This window comes from Neophocaena asiaeorientalis, unplaced genomic scaffold (genome assembly GCF_003031525.2).
Source record: "Neophocaena asiaeorientalis asiaeorientalis breed wild unplaced genomic scaffold, Neophocaena_asiaeorientalis_V1.1 scaffold151, whole genome shotgun sequence".
Taxonomy (NCBI): Eukaryota; Metazoa; Chordata; class Mammalia; order Artiodactyla; family Phocoenidae; genus Neophocaena; species Neophocaena asiaeorientalis.
Window position 1 is genome coordinate 3852372 of NW_020175490.1, and position 27033 is coordinate 3879404.

General features: G+C 36.1%; 1 protein-coding gene across 1 annotated transcript in view; it reads left to right on the forward strand.

Annotated features, from left to right (window-relative positions):
• CWF19L2 (CWF19 like cell cycle control factor 2) overlaps positions 1-27033 on the forward strand; it is a 205303-nt gene that overhangs the window by 92314 nt on the left and 85956 nt on the right. Inside the window, exons 11-12 of the mRNA XM_024768921.1 lie at positions 24430-24546; positions 26321-26458. Of these exons, the coding sequence (XP_024624689.1) occupies positions 24430-24546; positions 26321-26458 (255 nt within the window). The remainder of the gene's footprint in view (positions 1-24429; positions 24547-26320; positions 26459-27033) is intronic.

Genomic DNA, 27033 nt, shown 5'->3' on the forward strand with positions numbered 1-27033 from the left:
CCGGGGCACGAACCCGTGTCCCCTGCATCGGCAGGCGGACTCTCAACCACTGCGCCACCAGGTAAACCCCTCATTGTACTTTTGATTTGCATTTCTCTAATAATTAGTGATGTTGAGCAGCTTTTCATGTGCTTCTTGGCCATCTGTATCTCTTCTTTGGAGAAATGTCTATTTAGGTCTTCTGCCCATTTTTGAATTGGGTTGTTTGTTTCTTTAATATTGAGTTGCATGAGCTGTTTATACATTTTGGAGATTAATCCTTTGTCCATTGCTTCATTTGCAAATATTTTCCCCCCTTCTGAGGGTTGTATTTTTGTATTGTTTATGGTTTCCTTTGCTATGCAAAAGCTTTGAAGTTTCATTAGGTCCCATTTGTTTATTTTTGTGTTTATTTCCATTGCTCTAGGAGTTGGATCAAAAAAGATCTTGCTGTGATTTATGTCAAAGAGTATTCTTCCTATGTTTTCCTCTAAGAGTTTTATAGTGTCTGGTCTTACATTTAGGTCTCGAATCCATTTTGAGTTTATTTTTGTGTATGGTGTTAGGGAATGTTCTAATTTCATTCTTTTACATGTAGCTGTCTAGTTTTCCCAACACCACTTATTGAAGAGACTGTCTTTTCTCCATTGTATATCCTTGCCTCCTTTGTTGTAGATTAGTTGACCATAGGTGTGTGGGTTTTTCTCTGGGCTTTCTATCTTGTTCCATTGATCTATGTTTCTTTTTTTGTGCCAGTACCATATTGTCTTGATTACTGTAGCTTTGTAGTGTAATCTGAAGTCAGGGAGTCTGATTCCTCCAGCTCCGTTTTTTTCCCTTAAGACTGTATTGGCTATTCGGTGTCTCTTGTGTCTCCATACAAATTTTAAGATGATTTGTTCTAGTTCCGTAAAAAATGCCATTGGTAATTTGATAGGGATTGCATTGAATCTGTAGATTGCTTTGGATAGTAGAGTCATTTTCACAATATTGATTCTTCCAATCCAAGAACATGGTATAGCTCTCCATCTGTTGGTATCATCTTTAATTTCTTTCATCAGTGTCTTATAGTTTTCTGCATACAGGGCTTTTGTCTCCCTAGGTAGGCTTATTCCTAGGTATTTTATTCTTTTTCTTGCAGTGGTAAATGGGAGTGTTTCCATAATTTCTCTTTCAGATTTTTCATCATTAGTGTATAGGAATGCAAGAGATTTCTGTGCATTAATTTTGTATCCTGCAACTTTACCGAATTCATTGATTAGCTCTAGTAGTTTTCTGGTGGCATTTTTAGGATTCTCTATGTATAGTATCATGTCATCTGCAGACAGTGACAGTTTTACTTCTTCTTTTCCAATTTGTATTCCTTTTATTTCTTTTTCTTGTCTGATTGCCCTGCCTAGGACTTCCAAGACTATGTTGAATAATAGTGGTGAGAGTGGACACCCTTGTCTCATTCCTGATCTTAGAGGAAATGCTTTCAGTTTTTCACCATTGAGGATGATGTTTGCTGTGGGTTTGTCGTATATGGCCTTTATTATGTTGAGGTAGGTTCCCTCCATGCCCACTTTCTGGAGAGTGTTTGTCATAAATCGGTGCTGAATTTTGTCAAGAGCTTTTTCTGCATCTATGGAGATGATCATATGGTTTTTATTCTTCAGTTTGGTAGTATGGTGCATCACATTGATTGATTTGCACATGTGGAAGAATCCTTGCATTCCTGGGATAAATCCCACTTGATCATGGTGTATGATCCTTTTAATGTGTTGTTGGATTCTGATTGCTAGTATTTTGTTGAGCATTTTTGCATCTGTATTCATCAGTGATACTGGTCTGTAATTTTCTTTTTTTTGTAGTATCTTTGTCTGTTTTTGGTATCAGGGTGATGGTGGCCTCGTAGAATGAGATTGGGAGTGTTCCTTCCTCTGCAATTTTTGGAAGAGTTTAAGAAGGATAGGTGTTAGCTCTTCTCTAACTGTTTGGTAGAATTCCCCTGTGAAGCCATCTGGTCCTGGACTTTTGTTTGTTGGAAGACTTTTAATCACAGTTTCAATTTCATTACTTGTGATAGGTCTGTTCATATTTTCTGTTTCTTCCTGGTTCAGTCTTGGAAGGTTATACCTTTCTAAGAATGTGTCCATTTCTTCCAGGTTGTCCATTTTATTGGCAGAGAGTTGCTTGTAGTAGTCTCTTATGATGCTTTCTATTTCGGCAGTGTCTGTTGTAACTTCTCCTTTTTCATTTCTAATTTTATTGATTTGAGTCCTCTCCCTCTTGATGAGTCTGGCTAAAGGTTTATCAATTTTGTTTATCTTCTCAAGGAACCAGCTTTTAGTTTTATTGATCTTTGCTATTGTTTTCTTTGTTTCTATTTCATTTATTTTTACTCTGATCTTTATGATTTCTTCTGGTATCCTTGGGTTTTTTGTTTGTTCTTCATTCTCTAGTTCCTTTAGGTGTAAGGTTAGATTGTTTACTTGAGATTTTTCTTGTTTCTCGAGGTAGGCTTGTATAGCTATAAACTTCCCTCTTAGAACTGCTTTTGCTGCATCCCATAGACTTTGGATCGTCATGTTTTCTTTGTCAGTTTTCTCTAGGTGTTTTTTGATTTCCTCTTTGATTTCTTCAGTGATCTCTTGGTTATTTTAGTAACGTATTGTTTAGCCCCCATGTGTTTGTGTTTTTTATGTTTTCTTCCCTGTAATTCATTTCTAATCTCATAGCATTGTGGTAAGAAAAAATGCTTGATATGATTTCAATTTTCTTAAATTTACTGAGGCTTGATTTGTGACCCAAGATGTGATCTATCCTGGAGAATGTTCCATGCGCACTTGAGAAGAAAGTGTAATCTGCTGTTTTTGGATGGAATGTCCTATAAATATCAATTAAATCTGTCTGGTCTATTGTGTCTTTTAAAACTTCTGTTTCCTTATTTATTTTCATTTTGGATGATCTGTCCTTTGCTGTAAGTGAGGTGTTAAAGTCCCCGACCATTATTGTGTTACTGTTGATTTCCTCTTTTATAGCTGTTAGCAGTTGCCTTATGTATTGAGGTGCTCCTATGTTGGGTACATATGTATTTATAATTGTTATATCTTCTTCTTGGATTGATCCCTTGATTATTATGTAGTGTCTTTCCTTGTCTCTTGTAACATTCTTTATTTTAAAGTCTATTTTTTTTGATAGGAGTATAGCTACTCCAGCTTTCTTTTGATTTCCATTTGCATGGAATATCTTTTTCCATCCCTTCACTTTCACTCTTTACGTGTCCCTATTTCTGAAGTGGTCTCTTGTAGACAGCATATATATGGGTGTTGTTTTTGTATCCATTCAGCAAGCCTGTGTCTTTTGGTTGGAGCATTTAATCCATTCACGTTTAAGGTAATTATCGATATGTATGTTCCTATGACCATTTTCTTAATTGTTTTGGGTTTTTTTTGTAGGTCCTTTTCTTCTGTTGTGTTTCCCACTTAGAGAAGTTCCTTTAGCATTTGTTGTAGAGCTGGTTTGGTGGTGCAGAATTCTCTTAGCTTTTGCTTGTCTGTAAAGCTTTTGATTTCTCCATGGAATCTGAATGAGATCCTTGCCAGGTAGGGTAATCTTGGTTGTAGGTTCTTCCCTTTCGTCACTTTAAGTATATCATGCCACTCCCATCTGGCTTGTGGAGTTTCTGCTGAGAAATGAGCTGTTAACCTTACGGGAGTTCCCTTGTATGTTATTTGTCATTTTTCCCTTGACGCTTTCAATAATTTTTCTTTGTCTTTAATTTTTGCCAGTTTGATTATTATAAAACTTCTGTTTCCTTATTTATTTTCATTTTGGATGATCTGTCCTTTGCTGTAAGTGAGGTGTTAAAGTCCCCGACCATTATTGTGTTACTGTTGATTTCCTCTTTTATAGCTGTTAGCAGTTGCCTTATGTATTGAGGTGCTCCTATGTTGGGTACATATGTATTTATAATTGTTATATCTTCTTCTTGGATTGATCCCTTGATTATTATGTAGTGTCTTTCCTTGTCTCTTGTAACATTCTTTATTTTAAAGTCTATTTTTTTTGATAGGAGTATAGCTACTCCAGCTTTCTTTTGATTTCCATTTGCATGGAATATCTTTTTCCATCCCTTCACTTTCACTCTTTACGTGTCCCTATTTCTGAAGTGGTCTCTTGTAGACAGCATATATATGGGTGTTGTTTTTGTATCCATTCAGCAAGCCTGTGTCTTTTGGTTGGAGCATTTAATCCATTCACGTTTAAGGTAATTATCGATATGTATGTTCCTATGACCATTTTCTTAATTGTTTTGGGTTTTTTTTGTAGGTCCTTTTCTTCTGTTGTGTTTCCCACTTAGAGAAGTTCCTTTAGCATTTGTTGTAGAGCTGGTTTGGTATTTGCTTGTCTGTAAAGCTTTTGATTTCTCCATGGAATCTGAATGAGATCCTTGCCAGGTAGGGTAATCTTGGTTGTAGGTTCTTCCCTTTCGTCACTTTAAGTATATCATGCCACTCCCATCTGGCTTGTGGAGTTTCTGCTGAGAAATGAGCTGTTAACCTTACGGGAGTTCCCTTGTATGTTATTTGTCATTTTTCCCTTGACGCTTTCAATAATTTTTCTTTGTCTTTAATTTTTGCCAGTTTGATTATTGTGTGTCTTGGCATGTTTCTCCTTGGGTTTATCCTGTATGGGACTCACAGTGCTTCCTGGACTTGGGTGGCTATTTCCTTTCCCATGTTAGGGAAATTTTCAACTATAATCGCTTCAGATATTTTCTCTGGTCCTTTCTGTCTCTCTTCTCCTTCTGGGACCCCTATAATGTGAATGTTGTTGTATTTAATGTTGTCCCAGAGGTCTCTTAGGCTGTCTTCATTTCTTTTCATTCTTTTTTCTTTAGTCTGTTCCATAGCAGTGAATTCCATCATTCTGTCTTCCAGGTCACTTATCCGTTCTTCTGCATCAGTTATTCTGCTATTGATTCCTTCTAGTGTAGTTTTCATTTCAGTTATTGTATTGTTCATCTCTGTTTTTGTTCTTTACTTTTTTCTAGGTCTTTGTTAAACATTTCTTGCATCTTCTCAATCTTTGCCTCCATTGTTTTTCCGAGGTCCTGGAATATCTTCACTATCATCATTCTGAATTCTTTTTCTGGAACGTTGCCTATCTCCACTTCATTTAGTTGTTTTTCTGTGGTTTTATCTTGTTCCTTCATGTGGTATATAGCCCTTTGCCTTTTCATCTTGTCTATCTTTCTGTGGATGTGGTTTTTGTTCCACAGGCTACAGGATTGTAGTTCTTCTTGCTTCTGCTGTCTGCCCTCTGGTGGATGAGGCTATCTACGAGGCTTGATGGGGTGTATGTTTTCTTTGGAGAAATGTCTATTTAGGTCTTCTGTCCACTTTTTGATTGGGTTGTTTGGTTTTTTTTGTTATTGAGTTGTATGAGCTATTTGTGTATTTTGGAAATTAAGCCCTCATCTGTTGCCTCGTTTGCAAATATTTTCTCCCATTCCATAGGTTATCTTTTCATTTTGTTTATGGTTTCCTTTGCTGCGCAAAAGCTTGTAAGTATGATTAGGTCCCATTTGTTTATTTTTGCTCTTATTTCTATTGCCTTGGGTGACTGACCTAAGAAAACATTGGTATGATATATGTCAGAGAATGTTTTGCCTATGTTTTCTTCTAGGAGTTTTATGCTGTCATGTCATATATTTAAGTCTTTGAGCCATTTTGAGTTTATTTTTGTATATGGTGTGAAGGTTGTTGATTTACATGCAGCTGTCCAGCTTTCCCAATGCCACTTGCTGAAGAGACTGTCTTTTCTCCACTGTATATTCTTGCCTCCATTGTTGAATATTAATTGGCCGTAGGTGTATGGGTTTATTTCTGGGCTATCTATTCTGGTCCATTGATCCGTATGTCTGTTTTTGTTCCCAAAACAATGCTGTTTTGATTACTGTAGGTTTGTAGTATTTTCTGAAGTCTGGGAGGGTTATGCGTCTTGTTTTGTTCTTTCTCCTCAAGAATACTTTGACAGTTCTGGGGCTTTTATGGTTCCATATTAATTTTAGGATTATTTGTTCTCGTTCTCTGAAAACTTTCATGGGTAATTTGATAGGGATCACATTAAATATGTAGATTGCTTTGGGTAGTGTGGCCATTTTACTAGTATTAATTCTTCCAATCCAAGAGTATGGGATATCTTTCCACTTCTTTGAATCAACTTCAATTTCCTTTAGTAATTTTTTAAAGTTCTTAGCATATAAATCTTTTCACATCCTTGATCAGGTTTATTCCTAAGTCTTTTTTTTTGTTTTGTATTGATGTGATTTTAAGAGGAATTTTTTTTTTTACTTTCCCTTTATTTTATTGTTAGTGTAATGAAATACAACAGATTTCTGCATATTAATTTTGTATCCTGCTACCTAGTTGAATTCATTTATCAGTTCTAGCAGTTTTTGTGTGAAGTCTTTTGAGTTTTCTGTATACAGTACCGTCTTCATATAATGACAGTTTTATCTCTTCCCTTCCAGTTTGGATGCCTTTCATTTCTTTTTCTTGTCTGATAGCTGTGGCTAGGACTTCCAATACTGTGTTGTATAGAAGTGGTGAGAGTTGGCATCCTTGTCTTGTTCCAGATTTTAGTGGCAGCGCTTTCAGCTTTTCACCTTTGAGTGTTATCGGTGGTGAGTTTTTCATAAATAGCTTTCATTATGTTGAGTTATGTTCCCTCTATACCCACTTTGGTAAGAGTTTTTGTCATGAATGGGTGTTGAATTTTATCAGATGCTTCTTTTGCATCTATTAAGATGTGGTTTTTGTCTTTTTTTTTTTTTGTGGTGGTGTGTCACATTGATTTGTGTATGTTGAACCATTCTTGTTACCCTGGGGTGAATCCAGCTTGGTTGTAGTGTATGATCTTTTTTATGTGTTGTTGGATTTGGTTTGCTAGTATTTTGTTGAGAATTTTTGCATCTGTATTCATCAAAGATATCGGCCTGTAATTTTCTTTTTTGGTAGTATCTTTGTCTGGTTTTGGTTATTAGGGTGATCGTGGCTTCATAGAATGACTTTGGTAGTGTTTCTTCCCTTCAGTCTTTTGGAAGAATTTGAGAAAAATCAGTATATAAATTCTTATTTGTATACCTGGTAGAATTCCATCAGTCTGTTCAAATTATCTATTTCTTCTTGATTCAGTTTTGTTGGGCCCCTTGTTTCTAGAAACTTGTCCATTTCTTCTAGGTTGTCCAATTTGTTGGCATATAATTGTTCATAGTATTTCCTTATTTTTTTTGTATTTCTGCAATATCAGTTGTTATTTCTCCTCATTTATTTATTTATTTTTTTGCTTTTTTGTGTCCTCTCTCTTTTCTTAAAGATCATGGCCAGAGATTTGTTGATTTTGTGTATCCTTTCAAAGAACCAGCTCTTGGTTTTATTGATTTTTTTCCTACTTTTAAAAAAATCTCTATTTTTTAAATTTCCTGTCTGACCTTTATTATTTCCTTCTTTCTGCTGACTTTAGATATTGTTTGTTGTCTAATTCTTCTATGTGATAAGTTAGGCTGTTTATTTGAGATTTTTCTTGTTTTTTGAGGAAGGTCTTTATTGCTGTGAACGTCTCTCTAAGAAATGCTTTTGCTGCATCCCATTGATTTTCTGTGGTTGTGTTTTTATTGTCATTTATCTCAAGGTGTTTTTTAATTTCCTCTTGATTTTGTCATTGACCCATTGGTTTTTAAGTAGTATGTTGTTTAGTCTCCATGTAATTCTTTTTTTCCCATTTCTCATTCTGTGTTTGATTTCTAGTTTCATGCCATTGTGGTCAGAAAAGGTGCTTGAAATAATTTCTGTCCTCTTAAATTTGTAGAGACTTATTTTGTGACCTAGTTGATGGTCAGTTCTAGAGAATGGTCCATGCACACTTGAATTTTTTTGGTTTTTTGGATATAACGTCCTGAAAATATAAATTAGGTTTAGCTGTTCTGTTGTATCATTTAGGATCTCTGTTGCCTTATTGAATTTCTATGTGGAAGATCTGTCCAGTGATTTGAGTTGTGTGTTAAATTCTAATGCTATTTTTATATTCCTGTCTGTTTCTCCCTTTATGTCTGTTAGTATTTATGTCTTTGGGTGCTCTTGTATTGGGTGCATATACATTAACGAGTGTAATGTCCTCTTTTTGTACTGATCCTTTTATCATTATGTAGTGTCCTTCTTTATGTCTCTTTATGGCCATTGTTTTAAAGTTGATTTTGTCTGATAAGAGTATTGCTACCTCCACTTTCCTGCCATTATGTTTGCATGAAATATCTGTCTCCATCCCATCACATTCAGTCTATGTGTGTCCTTTGCCGTAAAGTTGGTTTCTTTTTACAGTAACCTGCATTTCTATTGACAGCTTTTCTTAATTCCTTCAGTATTTTTATTACCTCCTTTTTGAACTCAGAGTCTGTTATATTTAAGTGGTATGTTTCATTGTTTGTTCTTTCAGGGGAATTCTCTTATCTTTTAATTGGGATTGGTTCTCCTGCTTCTTCATTTTACTTATATTTCTCTTACTCTATGAGTTTAGGAAAAACAGTTATGTAGTGTGGTCTTCGAGGACTATTTTTATGTGGTAGCATTCCTCTGTAGGCTGTGTGAGTTTAATATTTTTGGTGCAAGGTCTGTTTTTAGTATGGATGCTTGTCACCTATTTCCTCAGTGTGTGCTGGCCATTAGCCCCTTGTTAGGGGGTGTGGCTGCTGTTGTGGTGATCAGAGAGAGCCTGCAGTAGATATTTTTGGGGCCTCCTCTTTTCTCTGTGGTTGTCAAAGCCCTGTCAGGAGCAGGGTCTTTGCTCTCCAAATGTTGGAGTAGAAGCCCCCAGGTCCATTTCTCAACTGCACTGTGAGGTAGGGGGTACTGGAGCATTCCTTCTGGGAAAGTAGCCACTGAGTATTCCTTCATCAGAGCTGTCCACTCAGGAGTGGGCTCTGTGGTGTCACCTGTCACCCATTGTGCAGGCTCACAAAGCACACTGTTGTTGGCACTGCCCTTGTCCCTGCCTCAGCTGTAGGAATGCATGCAATCAGCCCTGGTGTCCCTCAGGTGCTGTGTTCACAAAGCCAACAGTGCAGATCCATAGGCACAGATCTACTGAAGTCAGGTACTAGAACTGCAGTAGCGGTGCACCTGGACCTGCTGTGGGAGCTATGGAAGCAGCCCAGACCCCAGTCCTGCCTCCTTGTGCATTCACTTGCAAAACCCACGGCTGCTAACACCAGACATGCACACCCATAGTCCACTCGGATGTCTGGCAGGCACTGAGTTCGCAGAGGGCCTGGTGGCTACATTGTAAATCTGCAGATCACACAGCAGTGAGGAGAGGGCTCAGATTTCAGCCCTGTTTCCTAAATCATGTGGCCCCTGGGTATGGGCTCTGATTTCAGCCCTGCCTCTGCATGTAGGCAACTTGCTGGAGCTTGTGCATTCTCAGAGCTTCTAGAGGAGGTGTCAGGCCTGCTTTGAGTATGCCAAGAAAGAGGCTTTTATGGTGGGCCCTGCCCCTCTCTTCACAAATCCATTAACAGTGGCACTTCACTTCTATAGTGGGCCCAGGCTTCTTCCACATATAACCCCCCAGTTGAAGCCCATACAACTCTTCAGTCCCTTTAGGCTGTCTTTGCTCAGCTACCCCTAGTCCTCTCCCCTGGTGTGTCCTCTGAAGCCTGAGTTTTAGCACCCTGCCCTTATGTGCACTAGCAAAGGCATGTCTCAGGCTGGGCAATGCAGTGAGGTGGCATGGACCATCTGTGCTGGTTCATCTCTCTCTGTCTGCCTTCCACAGACCAGCTGCTTCACTCTCCTCTGAGCCTCTGTAGCTCCCTTTCTGTCCTGGCTGATCACCCTACCTGTGAAGGGGCTTTCCAGGGTGCAGAAACCTTTCCTGTTTCATAGCTCCCTCCTGGGACACAGGTCCCGTCCAGATTCCTTTTCTTATTTCTTTCATCCTACTCAGTTATGTGATAATCTTTTTTGCAATTTTGGATGTCTGGGATCTTCTGCCAGCTTTCAGCAGGTACACTGCATGAATTGTTCCACATGTGGATGTAGTTTTGATGTATTAGTGGGAGTAGATGAGCTCCATGTCCTTTATTCCCCCATCTTGATTGGAATCCTCCCCATAGTTTTCTATTGTAAATCTTAAAAATGGCCCATGAACTTTGAAATCCTCTGGACTGGCCTTTCCAGTACTGTAGATTCCTTATTTAAACAACTCAGCTATATAGTATTTCCATCTAACTTGTGCATGGGCTATGAGTGACGAGAGCCATTGAGTTTTGGAAGATTGCAGTTCTGTATCAGGACAAATCTAGTCCTAATTCTTTAATGTATTAGATCCTGATCTGCCCTTCTATAATTTCTACCTTGTTAATAATCCTTCAATGGAGTTACATCATGGGTCATTAAACCTAATGGAATTCAGCCCTATACTTTTTTTCTTTTAAATAGTGCAGGAAATTCAGCTCATTTGCAGTAAACAATTAAATAGCCGCTCTATAATGATGCAGTATCTTTTAAGTTTTGTTTGCATTGCTGGCAAAGAAGGGAAGTACATTATTATACTCCCTGGGCACTTGAGTGGGGAGGGTTTCATAGTCATTCTCTGGAAAGAAATTGAGGAATTAACTGAGGGCCTTAAAAGGCCATAGAGAAACATTAACTAATAGTTAATTAGTTAATGGCATTTTGTACATAAAGCTAGGTACTTGACTGGTGATTTAAAGTATTTCAAATAGCATTTTCACTATTATTGATTATTGACTTTTAACACTGTCAATCTGATTCTTATTGTGAGTTCACTATTACATAATGCGGTAATTGTCAGACTATGTGTATGCCAGACTGTTTTTTTTTTCTTTTAATTTTTATTGGAGTATAGTTGATTTACAATGTTGTGTTAGTTTCAGGTGTACAGCAAAGTGATTCAGTTATACATAGACATATCCACTTTTTTTGTTTTAGATTCCTTTCCTCTATTGACCATTATACAGTATTGAATAGACTTCCCTGTGCTATACAGCAGGTTCTTATGAGTTATCTATCTTATATATATACTGTGTATATGTTAATTCCAACCTGCTAATTTATTCCTCTCTCCCCACCTTTCCCCTTCAGTAATCATAGGTTTGTTTTCTACATACGTGACTCTACTTATGTTTTGTAAATAAGTTCATTTGTAACTTTTTTTTTTTTTAGATTTCACAAATAAGTGATATCATATGGTTCTGTCTGGTTTCACTCAGTGTGACAATCTCTAGGTCCATCCATTTTGCTGCAAATGGCATTATTTTGTTCTTTTTTATTGCTGAGTAGTACTCCATTGTATATATGTACCACATGTTCTTTATCCATTCCTCTGTTGATGGACATTTAGGTTGCTTCCATGTCTTGGCAACTGTAAATACTGCTTCAGTGAACATTGGGGTGCATGTATCTTTTTGAATTATGGTTTTCATTGGATATATGCCCAGGAGTGGGATTGCTGGGTCATATGGTAGTTCTATTTTTAGTTTTATAAGGAACCTCCATACTGTTTTCCATAGTGGCTGCACCAGTTTACATTCTCACCAACAGTGTAGGAGGATTCCCTTTTCTCCACAGCCTCTGCAGCATTTATTGTTTGTAGGTTTTTTGATGATGGCCATCTGACCAGTGTGAGGTGATAACTCATTGGAGTTTTGATTTTCATTTCTCGAATAATAGTGATGCTGAACATCTTTCTATGTGCTTTTTGGCCATCTGTATGTCTTCTTTGGGGAAATGTCTATTTAGATATTCTGCCCATTTTTTGATTGGGTTATTTGTTTTTCTGATATTGAGCTGCATGAGCTATTTGTATATTTTGGAGATTAATCGTTGTTTGCAAATATTTTGTCCCATTCTGAGGTTTATCTTTTCGTCTTGTTTATGGTTTCTTCTGCTTTTCAAAGGCTTTCAAATTTAATTAGATCCCATTTGTTTAATTTAGTTTTTATTGCATTAGTCTAGGAGGTGGGTCAAAAAAATATTGCTGTGATTTATGTCAAAGAGTGTTTTCCCTATGTTTTCCTCAAAGAGTTATATAGTGTCTGACCTTACATTTATGTCTTTAATCCATTTTGAGTTTATTCTTGTGTATGATGGTAGAGAGTGTTGTAATTTCATTCTTTTACATGAAGTTGTCCAGTTTTCCTAGCACCACTTATTGAAGAGACTGTCTTTTTTCCATTATGTATTGTTGCCTCCTTTGTCATAGTTTAGGTGTCCATAGGTGTGGGTTTATCTCTGGGCTTTCTATCCTGTTCCACTGAACTGTATTTCTCTTTTTGTGCCAGTGCTATACTGTCTTGATTAATGTGCCTTTGTATGATAGTCTGAAGTCAGGGAACCTGATTCCTCCAGCTCCATTTTTCTTTGTCAAGATTGCTTTGGCTATTTAGGGCCTTTTGTGTTTCCATACAAATTGTAAAATTTTTTGTTCTAATTCTGCGAAAAATGCTATTGGTAATTTGCTAGGGATTGCATTGAATGTGTAGATTACTTTGGGCCGTACAGTCATTTTGACAATATTGATTCTTCCAATCCAAGAACATGGTATATCTCTCCATCTGTTTGTGTCATCTTTGATTTCTTTCATCAGTGTCTTATAGTTTTATGAGTACAGGTCTTTTGCCTTCTTAGGTAGGTTTATTTCTAGGTATTTTATTCATTTTAATGCAGTGGGATATGGAATTGTTTCTTTCTTTTTTTTTTTTTTTTTTTTTTTTTTTTTTTTTTTTTTTTTTTTTTAACTTTTTTTTTGGGGTATAATTGCTTTACAATGGTGTGTTAGTTTCTGCTTTATAACAAAGTGAATCAGCTATACATATACATATGATCCCATATGTCTTCCCTCTTGCGTCTCCCTCCCTCCCACTCTCCCCATCCCACCCTTCCAGGCTGTCACAAAGCACCGAGCTAATATCCCTGTGCCTTGCGGCTGCTTCCCCCCAGCTATCTACCTTACTACGTTTGTTAGTGTGTATATGTCCATGACTCTCTCTCGCCCTGTCAAAACTCACCCTTCCCCCTCCCCATATCCTCAAGTCCGTTCTCCAGTAGGTCTGCGTCTTTATTCCTATCTTACCCCTAGGTTCTTCATGACATTTTTTTCCCTTAAATTCCATATATATGTGTTAGCATACGGTATTTGTCTTTTTCTTTCTGACTTACTTCACTCTGTATGACAGACTCTAGTTCTATCCATCTCATTACAAATAGCTCAATTTCATTTCTTTTTAAGGCTGAGTAATATTCCATTGTGTATATGTGCCACATCTTCTTTATCCATTCATCCGATGATGGGCGCTTAGGTTGTTTCCATGTCCTGGCTATTGTAAATAGAGCTGCAATGAACATTTTGGTACATGACTCTAGGTCTGAGGTCTTCTGCCAGCCTTCAGTAGGAGTTCTGTAGGAGTTGTTCCACGTGTGGATGTATTTCTGGTGTATCCGTGGGGAGGAAGGCGATCTCCGCGTCTTACTCTTCCGCCATCTTCTGGAATTGTTTCTTTAATTTCTCTTTCTGATCTTCCGTTGTTAGTGTATAGGAATGCAAGAGATTTCTGTGTATTATTTTGTATTCTGCAACTTTACCAGATTCATTGATGAGCTCCAGTAGTTTTCTGGTAGCATCTTTAGGATTTTGTATATAGAGTACCATGTCATCTGCAAACAGTGACAGTTTTACTTCTTTTTTTCCGATTTGGATTCCTTTTATTTCTTTAACTTCTCTGATTGCCATGGCTAGTACTTCCAAAACTATGTTGAATAAAAGTGGCAAGAGTTGACATCCTTGTCTCTTTCCTAATCTTAGAGGAAATGCTTTTAGTTTTTCATCATTGAGAATGATGTTTGCTGTGGGTTTGTTGTATATGGCCTTTATTCTTTTGAGGGAGGTTCCTTCTATGCCCACTTTCTGGATAGTTTTTATAAATGGATGTTGAATTTTGTCAAAAGCTATTCCTGCATCTATTGAGATAATAACATGGCTTTTATTCTTCAATTTGTTAATATGGTGTGTCACATTAATTGACTTGCATATACTAAAGAATCCTTGCATCCTTGGGACAAATCCTACTCGATTTGTGTATGATCCTTTTAATGTGTTGTTGGATTCTGTTTGGTAGTATTTTGTTGAGTATTTTTGTGTCTATATTCATCAGTAATATTGGTCTTTAATTTGCTTATTTTGTGATATCTTTGTTTGATTTTGGTATCAGGGTGATGGTAGCCTCTTAGAATGAGTTTTGGAGTGTTCCTTCCTCTGCAGTTTTTTGGAAGAGTTTGAGAAGGATAGGTGTCAGCTCTTCTCCAAATATTTGGTAGAATTTGCCTGTGAAGCCATTTGGTCCTGGACTTCTGTTGGAAGATTTTTAATCACAGTTTCAATTCCATCACTTGTCATTGGTCTGTTTATATTTTCTATTTCTTCCTGGTTTAGTCTGTAAGGATGTGCTTTCTAAGAATTTGTCTATTTATTCCAGGTTGTCCATTTTATTTTATTGGCGTTTTAGTAGTTGCTTGTTGTAGTGTTTTACCATACTTTGCATTTCTGTGGTGTCAGTGTTACTTCTCCTTTTTCATTTCTAATTTTATTGATTTGAGTCCTGTCCTGTTCTTTATTGAAGAGACTGCTTAAAGGTTTATCAATTTTTTTATCTTCTCAAAGAACCAGCTTTTAATTTTATTGATCTTTGGTGGTGTTTTCTTCTTTTCTATTTCATTTATTTCTGTTCTGATTTTTTTTTTTTTTTTTTTTTTTTTTTTTTTTTTGTTTTTTTTTTTTTTTTTTTTTTTTTTTTTTTGCGGTACGCGGGCCTCTCACTGCTGTGGCCTCTCCCGTTGCAGAGCACAGGCTCCGGACGCGCAGGCTCAGCGGCCATGGCTCACGGGCCCAGCCGCTCTGTGGCATGTGGGATCTTCCCAGACCGGGGCACGAACCCGTGTCCCCTGCATCGGCAGGCGGACTCTCAACCACTGCGCCACCAGGGAAGCCCTTCTGTTCTGATTTTATAGCTTCTTTCCTTCTGCTAACTTCGTGTTTTGTTTTTCTTTCTCTAGTTGCTTTAGATATAAGGTTCAGTTGTATATTTGAGATTTTCCTTGTTTCTTGAGGTAAGATTGTATTGCTATAAGCTTCCCTGTTAACACTGCTTTTGCTGTATCCCGTAGGTTTTGGGGCATTGTTTTCATTGTCATATGTTTCTAGGTATTTTTTGATTTCCTCTTTGAATTCTTCAGTGATTCATTGGTTATTTAGTAGCATACTGTTTAGCCTCCATGTGTTTGTGCTTTTTACACTTTTTTCATGTAATTGATTTCTTATCTCATAGTGTTATGGGAGGAAAACGTGCGTGATATGATTCCTTTTCTTAAATTTACCATGGCTTGATTTGTGACCCAAGATGTGATTTATCCTGGATTATGTTCCATGTGCACTTGAGAAGAAAGTGTATTCTGCTGCTTTCGAATGGAATGTCCTATAAGTATCAATTAAGTTTATCTGGTCTAATGTGTTATTTAAGGGTTGTGTTTCCTTATTAGTTTTCTGTCTGGATGATCTTCCATTGGTGTCAGTGGAGCATTAGAGGACCCCCACTATTATTGTTAGTGTTGATTTTCCCTTTTATGGCCATTAACATTTTGCTTATGTATTGAGGTGCTCCTATGTTGGGTTCATAAAAGTTTACAATTGTTATATATTCTTGGATTTATCCCTTAATCATTATGTATTTTCCTTCCTTGTCTCTTGTAACAGTCTTTATTTTGTAGTCTGTTTTGTCTGATATGAGTATTGCTACTCCAGCTTTCTTTTGATTTCCATTTGCATGGAATATCTTTTTTTCATCCCCTCACTTTCACTCTGAATGTGTCTCTAGGGCTGGAGTGGGTCTCTTGTAGACAGCATATATAAGGGTCATGTTTTTGTATCCATTCAGCCAGTCTGTGTCTTTTAGTTGGAGCATTTAATATGTTTACATTTAAGATAATTATCAATATTTATGTTATTATTACCATTTTGTTAATTGTTTTGGGTTTGTTTTTGTAGATCTTTTTTTCCCTTCCTCTTTTGTTCTCTTCCCTTTTGTTTCTTGCCTAGAATAGCATTTGTTGTTCCTTTAACATGTGTTGTAAAGCTGGTTTGGTGGTGCTAAATTCTCTTAGTTTTTGCTTGCCTGTAAAGCTTTTGATTTCTCCATCAAATCTGAATGAGAGCCTTGCTGTGTAGAGTAGTCTTTGTTGTTCCCTTTCATCATTTTCAATATATCCTGCTAGTCCCTTGTGTCCTGCAGAGTTTCTGCTGAAAAATCAGCTGATAACCTTATGGGCAATTCCCCTGTGTGTTATTTGTTGCTTTTTCATTGCAGCTTTTAATATTTTTTCTTTGTGTTTAATTTTTGTTAGTTTGGTTAGTATGTGTCTCAGCCTGTTCCTCCTTTGGTTTATCCTGTATGGGATTCTGCATTTCCTGGACTTGGATGAGTATTTCCTTTCCCATGGAGGGAAGCTTTTGACTATGATCTCTTCAAATATTTTCTCAGGCCCTTTCTGTTTTTCTTCTTCTTTTGGAATCCTTATAATTCGAATGTTGTTTCATTTAATGTTGTTGCAGAAGTCTCTGAGACTGATCTCATTTCATTTGTTTTTTTTCATTCTCTTCTAAGGCAGTGATTTCCACCGTTTTGTCTTCTAGGTCCCTTATCCTTTCTTTTGCCTCAGTTATTTGGCTTTTGATTCCTTCAAATGTATTTTTCATTTCAGTTATTGTCTTTTTCATCTGTTTGTTCTTTATTTCTTGTGGGTTTTTGTTAGACTTGTATCTTCTCAACCCATGTCTCTATTCTTTTTCTGAGATTTTGGGTCATCTTTAGTATGATTACTCAGAAATCTGTTTCAGGTAGATTGCTTACCTCCTTTTAATTTAGTTGTTCTTGTAGGTTTTTATCTTGCTCCTTCATCTGCAATATAAGAGAGTAAGTAGATACCCTTTAAAATATGACTTTATTAATTAATGCTAATTGATTAATTGAAAAAGAAAAGTACTGATAATAATCACTTCGTATTGTGTGTGAATGTAAGATCAGTAATTTGTATGTACTTTTTTATTTCATTTCAACAGAGGAACTAAACCTCTATTAAATGGAATTGAAATGCATTTTAAATAATTAATTCTGATTGGAGAAGTAACCTGAAATGTGAATAATTTGCTTGGTCTTGTTTCAGATCAATTTTTAATGAAGTAGTTATCTAATATTCTTTATGCGATTCTTCATTAAAATGCTTTCAATAAAATTCTGTTTTCATTATAGAATACAGTTTTCTTTTTTCTATATGGTACCAGTTGTCTATTTGACTAAAGGTTCATAGGAAGAAGATTATGTATTGAAAGTAAGTGGGATATAACTTCTTCTTAAGAGTCAGAGAAGTGAAAAGTATTTGAGGGCTCTTAATGGAACAAATAGAAGTTGTGTGGAATATCATTGTAGTAGCTAACTTAGCAAATTCATTTTGTCATCAAATTGCTTTCAAGTTTAGTAGGATTTTTTTTTATACTTTAACCATATATAATTTTATATATCAGTATATATCACTAAAGGTATGAAGGGGACAGAATGTGGAATCTCAGCCCCTTCCTGCTAAGTCAGAATTTGCATTCTTAATTTTTTTTTATTTTTAATTTTTATTGCAGCATAGTTAATTTAAAATGTTGTGTTAGTTTCATGTGTACAGCAAAGGGATTCAGTTATACATATACATGTGTCTCTTCTTTTTCAAATTCATTTCCCTATTAGGTTATTATACTATATTTAGAAGAGTTCCATATGCTATATAGTAGGTTCTTGGTGGTTATCTGTTTTAAATATAGTAGTGTGTACATGTTAATATAGTAGTGTGTACATGTCAATCACAAACTCCCAATCTATCCTCACCCATCCCCTCTGGTAAGCATAAGTTTGTTCTCTAAGTCTGTGAGTCTGTTGATGTTTTGTAAGTAAGTTCATTTGTATCATTTTTTATTATAGATTCCACATATAAATGATATCATATGATATTTGTCTTTCTCTGTCTCAGTTACTTCACTTAAGTATCATAGTCTCCAGGTCCATCCATGTTGCTGCAAATGGCATTATTTCATTCTTTTTAATGGTTGAGTAATATTCCAATATATATATGTACCACATCTTCTTTATCCATTCCTCTGTCGATGGACATTTAGGTTGCTTCTATGTGTTGGCTACCATAAATAGTGCTTCAGTGAACATTGGGGTGCATGTATCTTTTTGAATTATGGTTTTCATTGGGTATATGCCCAGGAGTGGGATTGCTGGGACATATGGTTGTTCTAATTTTAGTTAGTTAAGGAAACTGCATACTGTTTTCTGTAGTGGCTGCACCAATTTACATTCCCACCAACAGTGTAGGAGGGTTCCCTTTTCTTCACATCCTCTCCAGCATTTCTTATTTGTAGATTTTTTGATGATGGCCATTCTGACTGGTATGAGGTTATTTCTCTTTGTTTTGATTTGCATTTCTCTAATAATTAGTGATGTTGATCATCTTTTCATGTGTCTCTCAGCCCTCTGTATGTCTTTTTTTGAGGAATGTCTATTTAGGTCTCCTGTCCATTTTTTGATTGGGTTGTTTGTTTTTTTGATATTGAACTGCATGGCTGTTTGTCAGTTTTGGAGACTATTCCCTTGTTGGTCTCACTGATTGCAAATATTTTCTCCCATTCTGTGGGTTGTCTTTTCATTTTGTTCATGGTTTCCTTTGCTGCTGTTTGAAAGCTTTTAAGTTTAATTTGATCTCATTTGTTTATTTTTGTTTGTATTTCCATTACTCTAGGAAACAGCCTTGGAAAGATAGTACCTTGATTTATGTCAAAGAATGTTCTGCCTGTGTTTTCCTCTAAGAGTTTTATATTATCTGGTTTTATATGTATGTCTTTAAAGCATTTTGATTTTTTTTCAATAGTAGCTGTCCAGTTTTTTCAGCAACATTTATTGAAGAGATTGTCTTTCCTCCATTGTATAGTAGTGCCTCCTTTGTCAGATTAATTGACTATAGGTATGTGGGTTTATTCTGGGCTTTCTATCCTTTCCATTGATCTATATTTCTGTTTTTTATGGCAATACCATATTGTTTTGATGACTATAGCTTTGTAGTGTAGTCTGAAGTCAGGGAGCTTGATTCTGCCAGCTCTGTTTTTCCTTCTTAAGATTGCTTTGGCTATTCAGGGTCATTTTTGTCTCTATCCAAATTGAAGAGTTTTTTGTTTTAGTTCTAAAAAAAAGCCATTGGTAATTTGATAGGAATTGCATTGAATCTGTGGATGGCCTTGGGTAGTATTGTCATTTTGACAATATTGATTCTTACAATCCAGGAATATGGTATATCTTTCCATCTGTTTGTGTCATCTTTGATTTTCTTTTATCATTGTCTTATAGTTTTCAAAGTACTGGTCTTTTTTCTCATTAGGTAGGTTTATTTTTAGATATTTTATTCTTTTTGATACGATGGTAAAAGGCATTGATTCTTTACTTTGTTTTTCTGATCTTTCATTGTTAGTGTATAGAGGTACAAAAATTTCTGTGTATTCTTTTTTTATCCAGCAACTTTACTGAATTCATTGATGCGCTCCAGTAGTTTTCTGTTATTATCTGTTGGATTTTCTATCTATAGTATCATGTCATCTGCAAACAGTGACAGTTTTACTTCATCTTTTCCAATTTATATTCCCTTTATTTCTTTTGCTTCTTAGAATGCCATGGCTAGGATTTCCAAAGCTATGTTGAATAAAAGGGGTGAAAGTGGACATCCTTGTCTTGTTCCTGATCTTAGAGGAAAGGCTTTCAGCTTTTCACTCTTCAGTATGATGTTGGCTGTAGGTTTGTCATAAATTGCTTTTATTATGTTGAGGTGTGTTACCTCTGTAACCACTTTCTGGAGAATTGTTATCATAAATAGGTGTTGAATTTTGCCAAAACCTTTTCCTGCATCTATTGAGATGATCATACATTTTTTATTCTTTAATTTGCCAACGTGAGGTATCACACTGTTTGATTTGCAAATATTGAAAAATTCTTACAATACTGATCATGGTATATGATCCTTTTACTGCATTATTGGATTCGGTTTGCTAGTATTTTGTTTGAGGATTTTTGTGCCTTTGTTCATCAGCGATATTGGCCTGGAATTTTCTTATTTGTGGTATCTTAGTCTCGTTTTGGTATCAGGGTTATGGTGGCCTCATAGAATTAGTTTGGGACTATTTCTTGTGCAGTTTTTTAGAATAGTTTGAGAAGGATAGATGTTAACTCTTCTCTAAATATTTGATAGAATTCTCCTGTGAAGTGGTCCTGGACTTTTTTGGAAGATTTTTTCATCATAATTTAAATTTCAGTACTTGTGATTGGTCTGTTCGTATTTCCTGTTTCTTCCTGGTTCAGACTTGGGAGATTGTAACTTTCTAAGAATTTGTCTATTTCTTCTAGGTTGTCCATTTTATTGGCAGATAGTTGCTTGTATAATCAATTATGGTCATTTGTAAAAGAGATCATTTGTAAAAGATCATTTGATCTCTTTTGATACTTTGTATTTCTGTGTTCTGTTGTAACTTCTCCTTTTTCATTTCTAATTTTATTGATTTGAGCCCTCTTCCTTTTTTTCTTGATGAGTCTGACTAAAGGTTTATCAATTTTCTTTATCCTTTCAAAGAACCAGCTTTTAGTTTCATTGATATTTTCTGTTGTTTTCTTCATTTGTATTTCATTTATTTCTGCTCTGATCTTTACAATTTCTTTTTCTCTACTAACTTTGTGTTTAGTTTGTTCTTCTTTCTCTAGTTGCTTTAGGTATAAGGTTAGGTTGTTTATTTGTGAGTTTTCTTGTTTCTTGAGGTAACATTGTATTGCTATAAACCTCCCTGTTAGAACTGGTTTTGCTGAATCCCATAGATTTTGGATCGTTGTGCTTTCATTTTCATTTATCTCTAGGTATTTTTTGGTTTCCTCTTTGACTTCTTCAGTGATCTATTGATTGTTTAATAGCATATTGTTTAGCCTCCATGTGTTTGTGCTTTTTACAGTTTTTTTCTTGTAATTGATTTCTAATCTCATAGCATTGTAGTCAGAAAAGATGCTTGATATGATTTCAGGTTTCATAAATTTACCAAGGCTCACTTTGTGATCTAGCATATTGTCAATCCTGGAGAATGCTTCATGTGCTCTTGAGAAAAAAGTGTATTCTGCTGCCTTTGGATGGAATGCTCTTTAAATATCAATTAAGTGTATCTGGTCTAATGTGTCATGTAAGGCTTGTGTTTCTTTATTGATCTGCTGTCTGGATGATCTGTTCATTGATGTAAGTGGGGTGATAAAGTCTCCCACTGTTGTTGAGTTAATGTCAGTTTTTCCTTTTATGGTTGCAAGTATTTGCCTTATATATTGGGGTGCTCCTCTGTTAGGTGCATATATACTTACAGTTGTTATATCTTCCTGGAATGATCCCTTGATCATTATGTAGTGTTTTTTGTCTCCTTTAACAATCTTTATTTTAGTCTATTTTGTCTGATATGAGTATTGCTACTCCAACTTTATTTTGATTTCCATTTGCATGGAATACCTTTTTCCATCCTCTTAGTTTCAATCTGTATATGTCCCTAGATCTGAAGTGGGTCTCTTGTAGGCAGCATACATATGGGTCTTGTTTTTGTATCCATTCAGCCAGTCTGTGTTTTTTGGCTGGAGCATTTAATCCATTAACATTTAAGGTAATCATTGATATGTGTGTTCCTATTGCCATTTTCTTAATTGATTTGGATTTGTTTTTGTAGGTCTTTTTTTTTTTTAACCATTCCTCTTTTGTTTTCTTCTCTTGTCATTTACTGAGTAACTTTATTGTTGTTTTGGATTCCTTTTTCTTTTTTGTCAGTATATCTATTGTAGATTTTCATTTTGCAGTTACCTTGAGGATCTGATACAGCAGTCTGTATATAACAAGATTGTTTTATGTTGCTGGTCTTTTAATTTCAAACGCATTTCCAGTATCCGGCATTTGTGCTGTCCTCTTCTCACAATTGCTGGTTTTGATATCATATTTGTGTGCAGATGATTTCCTACCTTTACTTTATGTTTGCCTTTACTGGTGAGCTTTTTCATTCATAATTTTCTTGTTTCTATTAGTGGCCTTTTCTGCTTAGAGAATTTCCTTTAGCATTTGTTCAGAGGTATTCTGGTATTGCTGAATTCTCTTAGCTTTTACTTGTCTGTAACGCTTTTGATTTTTTTGCTGAAGCTGAAAGAGAGCCTTGCTGGGTAGCGTATTTTTGTTTGTAGGTTCTTCTCTTTCATTGCTTTAAATATATAGTGCCAGTCCTCTCTGGCCTGCAGAGTTTCTGCTGAGAAACCAGCTGATAACCTTTTGGGCATTCTTTGTATGTTAATTATTGCTTTTCCCTTGTTGCTTTTAACATTTTGTTCTTTGTATTTAATTTTTGTTAGTGTGATTATTGTGTGTTTCAGCATGCTCCTACTTGGCTTTATCTTGTCTGGGACTCTCTCTATCTCCTGGACTTGGGTTACTGTTTCCTTTCTCATGTTAGGGAAGTTTTCATGTATCATATCTTCAAATATTTTCTCAGGTCCTATCTCCCTGTCTTCTCCTTCTGGGACCCCTATAATAAGAATATTGCTGCATCTAATGTTACCCTAGAGGTCTCTCAGACTGTCATCATTTCGTTTAATTTTTTTCTTTATTCTGTTCCCTGGCAGTGATTTCCACCATTCTGTCTTCCAGTTCACTTGTTTTTCTGCCTCATTTATTCTGCTGTTGATTCCTTCTAGTGTATTTTTCATTTCAATTATTATATTGTTCACCTCTGTTTGCTTTTTAGTTTTTCCAGGTCTTTAAAAAAAATTTCTTGTATTTTCTCACTCTGTGCCTTCATTGGTTTTCTGAGATCTTGGAGCATCTTCAGTATCATTTCTCTGAATTCTTTTTCCAGTAGATTGCCTGTCTCCCTTCACTTAGTTTTTCTTCTGGGGTTTTATCTTATTCCTTCATCTGTGACATATTCTTCTGTTGTCTCATCTTGTCTAACTTTCTGTGTTCGTGGTTCCCATTCTACAGGCTGTAGCACTGTAATTCTTCTTGCTTCTGCTGTCTGACCTCTGCTGGATGAGTTTGTCTTAGAGGCTTGTATACACCTCCTACTAGGAGTGACTTTTTCCTACCTGATGGTGGGTAGAGCTGGGTCTTGTCCATCTGCTATGCTGGGTCATGCTCAGGAAGACTTTAAGCAGCCTGTCTTCTGATGGGTGGGGCTGTGTTTCCGCCCAGCTGGTTGTTTGGCCTGAGGTGTCCCAGCACTGGATCATACAGGCATTTGGATGGGGTTATGTCTGCGGGGGTTGGGGGGATGACATGGCAGCCTCCATGGGGGCTCACACTAATGAGTACTGGCCAGAGCTGCCCCTGCCGGTGTCTCTGTCCCCTCAGTGTGCCACAGCCATCCCCTGCCTTCGCAGGAGACCCTTCAATACTAACAGGTAAGTCTGACCCAGTCTCTATGAGCTCGCTGTTTTGTTACCTGGTTCCCATTGCACATGAGACCCTGTCTGTGCCCTTTAAGAGTGGAGTTTCTGTTTTCCCCAGTACTGTGGAATTCCTCTGATCAAACCCCTCTGGCCTTCAAAGCCAGATTCTCTGGGGGCTCCTCCTCCTGTTGCCAGATCTGCAGGCTGGGAAGCCTGACATGCGGCTAAGGACTTTCACTCCTGTGGGAGAACTTTGGTGGTATAATTATTTTCCAGCTTGTGGGTTGCCCACCTGGCAGTTATGGGATTTGATTTTATCACAATTACACACCTCCTACCATCTCTTTGTGGCATCTTTTTTGTCTTTTTTGGTAGGTTTCAGCAGTGTTTTTGTCAATGGTTGTTCAGTTACTTGTGATTTTGGTGTTTCTGTAACAAGGGTTGAGCCTACGTCCTTCTACTCTGCCATCTTGCAGGCAAGCCAGGATCTTTAAATTGAAGAAACATTCATTAAATATGACATCTGCTCCGTACGTGATGGGCATTCTCATACAATGCCTGTTTGAATATTGGTGCTTTGTCATCTTTTAATATTGTCTAGAGGAAAACTATATTTGAAGTTTCCTTTTGTAATTGTTTAAAAAAGTAAATAAGCTTTAGATATTTTTCTTCAACTCTTCCATGAAAAGATTATGGTCACTTTACATTATAGTGGATAATGAAAGTCCGTGAGGCTTAAGATAATCCGTAATATTATGTGAAAGCTAGAATCATTTTTATGCTCTTTTGGCTATTAAACATAAGGTTTCAAGACTCTTCTCAATAATTACAATTGTTATCTCTGAATCTTTCCACAGAATGAAGATCAGGAAGAAGTGATCCTTGTCAGAACAGATCATTCTGGAAGAGTCTGGCCTGTGAACACACCACGAAAACATCTAGAATCTAAAGGAGGAAGAAGGAAGAGACTGATTGTATGTTTAACATATGTCTTTTATTTATTAATTCCTAATTCACTTTTTCCCTTTGTATCAGACTACAGTTGACCCTTTAACAGCATGAGTTTGAACTGCAAAGGTCTACTTATACACAGAATGTTTTTAATAAATTACATACTCTAGTACTGCACAGTCCGTGGTGGTTTGAATCTCTGAATATGGAACTATAGATATCGAGGGCTGACTGTAAAGTTATAGTCAGATTTTCAACTCCACGGGGGTCACTGCCCCTAACCTTCGCATTGTTCAAGGGTCAACTTTATTTCAAAATATTTTCTGAAATGTTGCTTAATAATGCAAACATTAGAAGGTAGTAAATCACGTTCTTACATTTATTTTAGTTATGATCCTCTGCCTTTTACAAAATGAATTCTAATTCAACAACAGTTTTCAAATAATTGTGAACATTGAATTTTTAAGGCAGTTTTAATTTTAGTGTATATTTCTTTGACATTGTTTCTAGCTTCTTTTTACATACTTATCATAACTCTTAGGGAAAACCTTGGTGCTATAGACCTGTGTTAGATCCTTTGTAAACCTTAATTTTCTTTTCCATCTTCTAGCTGCAGCAGTTAATTTTTAGCACTACCTTGAGGCTCTTAAAATGGAAAAAACAACATATTCAGTTTTCCCAAGTTAGATTTTTTGTTTTAAATTTGAAAGATCTTATAAGTGGTAATTGGGTCCACAGAAGATTTGTTCATTTAGAATTCTTCTATCAAATGTTTATTATCTGCCTGTTGAGTGCCTGTGCTGCTAGAGCTAGTAATTGATTTGTTCAGCAAATAGAAATGGGATGGATACCTCTCCTAAAGAAATGGGACGTATTAGGGGTTTGAAAGGGAGATGTGGGAGAAGAATAGTAAAGGTTTGAATTGTATGAAATGACAGAACTGGCTAGGGATTCATAGATGCATTGCCAGATGGCATTGAATACTCTTTTGAATTGCTTACTACTGAGTAGTCTAGGTATAGGAGTAAAGAGGATAGACACATTCATTCAGGATTGAGGTTTGTTTTCTGAGTATAGTGAAAGGATAAGAGGAACAGAAAGGGGTTTGGATCCAGAGAGTGATTGAAGTCTTGGAATGTGAGATTTAAGCTTGTGAAGACAGGAGTAGTAATGTGGGGAAAAAATATTGGGAATATGGTTCTAAAGAAGTTGAAGACCAGGTTTTATTTGGATAAGGGAATGTGAGAACAGTGTTGAAGAGATTTGGTTGGTAGACAGTACATATAGCATTTTTCTTTTCCACATGTAGGTATGGAATCAACTGACAGGAAAACCCAGAATTGATTTAGATGAGAATCAGAATATCAGCTTTTTTTCTGATAGAGCTGTTTAAAGTAGGTTTGCTAATACTTCACTTTTGTTCTTGATATGCTTACTTGATCTCTGGGTAACTAGTGACTTCCCTTCACAGTGGTAGGGAATTTTTACTACAAGGAGGGGAAGAGCATAGAGGAGAGAAGAAGGCATAAAACAATTCTGTCCTTTCCTTAAAACTCAGAAATCAGATACTGTCATGCTTCCATCCTTGGGGAAGAGGAAAAAGTAGAGGCACAGAAGAGGTAGAGAGTGTTATTCTAATGGAAGTTTTTCCACGTGGAGTCAGACAGAACAGGGATATACTGGAAAGAAAGATTATGATACAAAGTGGGATTTTTAGTATCAGATTTATAGATAATTCATTAAAATACTTCAGAGACTTATGTTTTCACTAAACTAATAATGTTCATTTTGTCATAGGTTTCAACCTATGAGGAAAAAGAAAGGGTCAGATACTTTCATGATGATGATATTCTAAGCCTAAATGACTTAGTCAAGAACGAAAAGATGGGAACAGCAGAAAATCAAAACAAACATTTTATGAAAATGACATCTAAGGTAAGATGTATTCCGAGGATACCTTTGAATTTTGATAAGCTGGTTACTCAGTCTACAATGATCTACTTTTCAGACACAGCTAGTTCTTTATAATCATGATTTGTTTTATTAAATTAAATCCTTTGTAAGACATATTGGAAATGGGCATTTTAGAATTGATTTGATTGGGGAGTATACTTATGGTATTCAGATTTTTTTAAAATAAGAATTCTGGGTTAACTTTTTAATGTATTCCATGAAAATGTTAACTATATATTTGATCTACCATTTAAGGGAATGTTTGGGGCCAGACTTTAATATCGACAATGTGCTGCTAGTTAGGTGACCAGTCTGTTTTATCTTGATGTTACACTAGTTCTTCATAATTATGCCACAAGGTATATATATTTGGAGTAATATATATCATAAAGAAGGCATCTTGGAAAAATCTTAAGTCTGTTTATATGAAAATTTTGTATGTTTTTAAATGTATATCAATGTTTCATGGGTAGTAGGATGAATTTTTTTATTTCAAAATAGCATTCTTTGTTGCAAACCCTTCCATTGCAGTCCCTTCAAACATTACCATTAACACT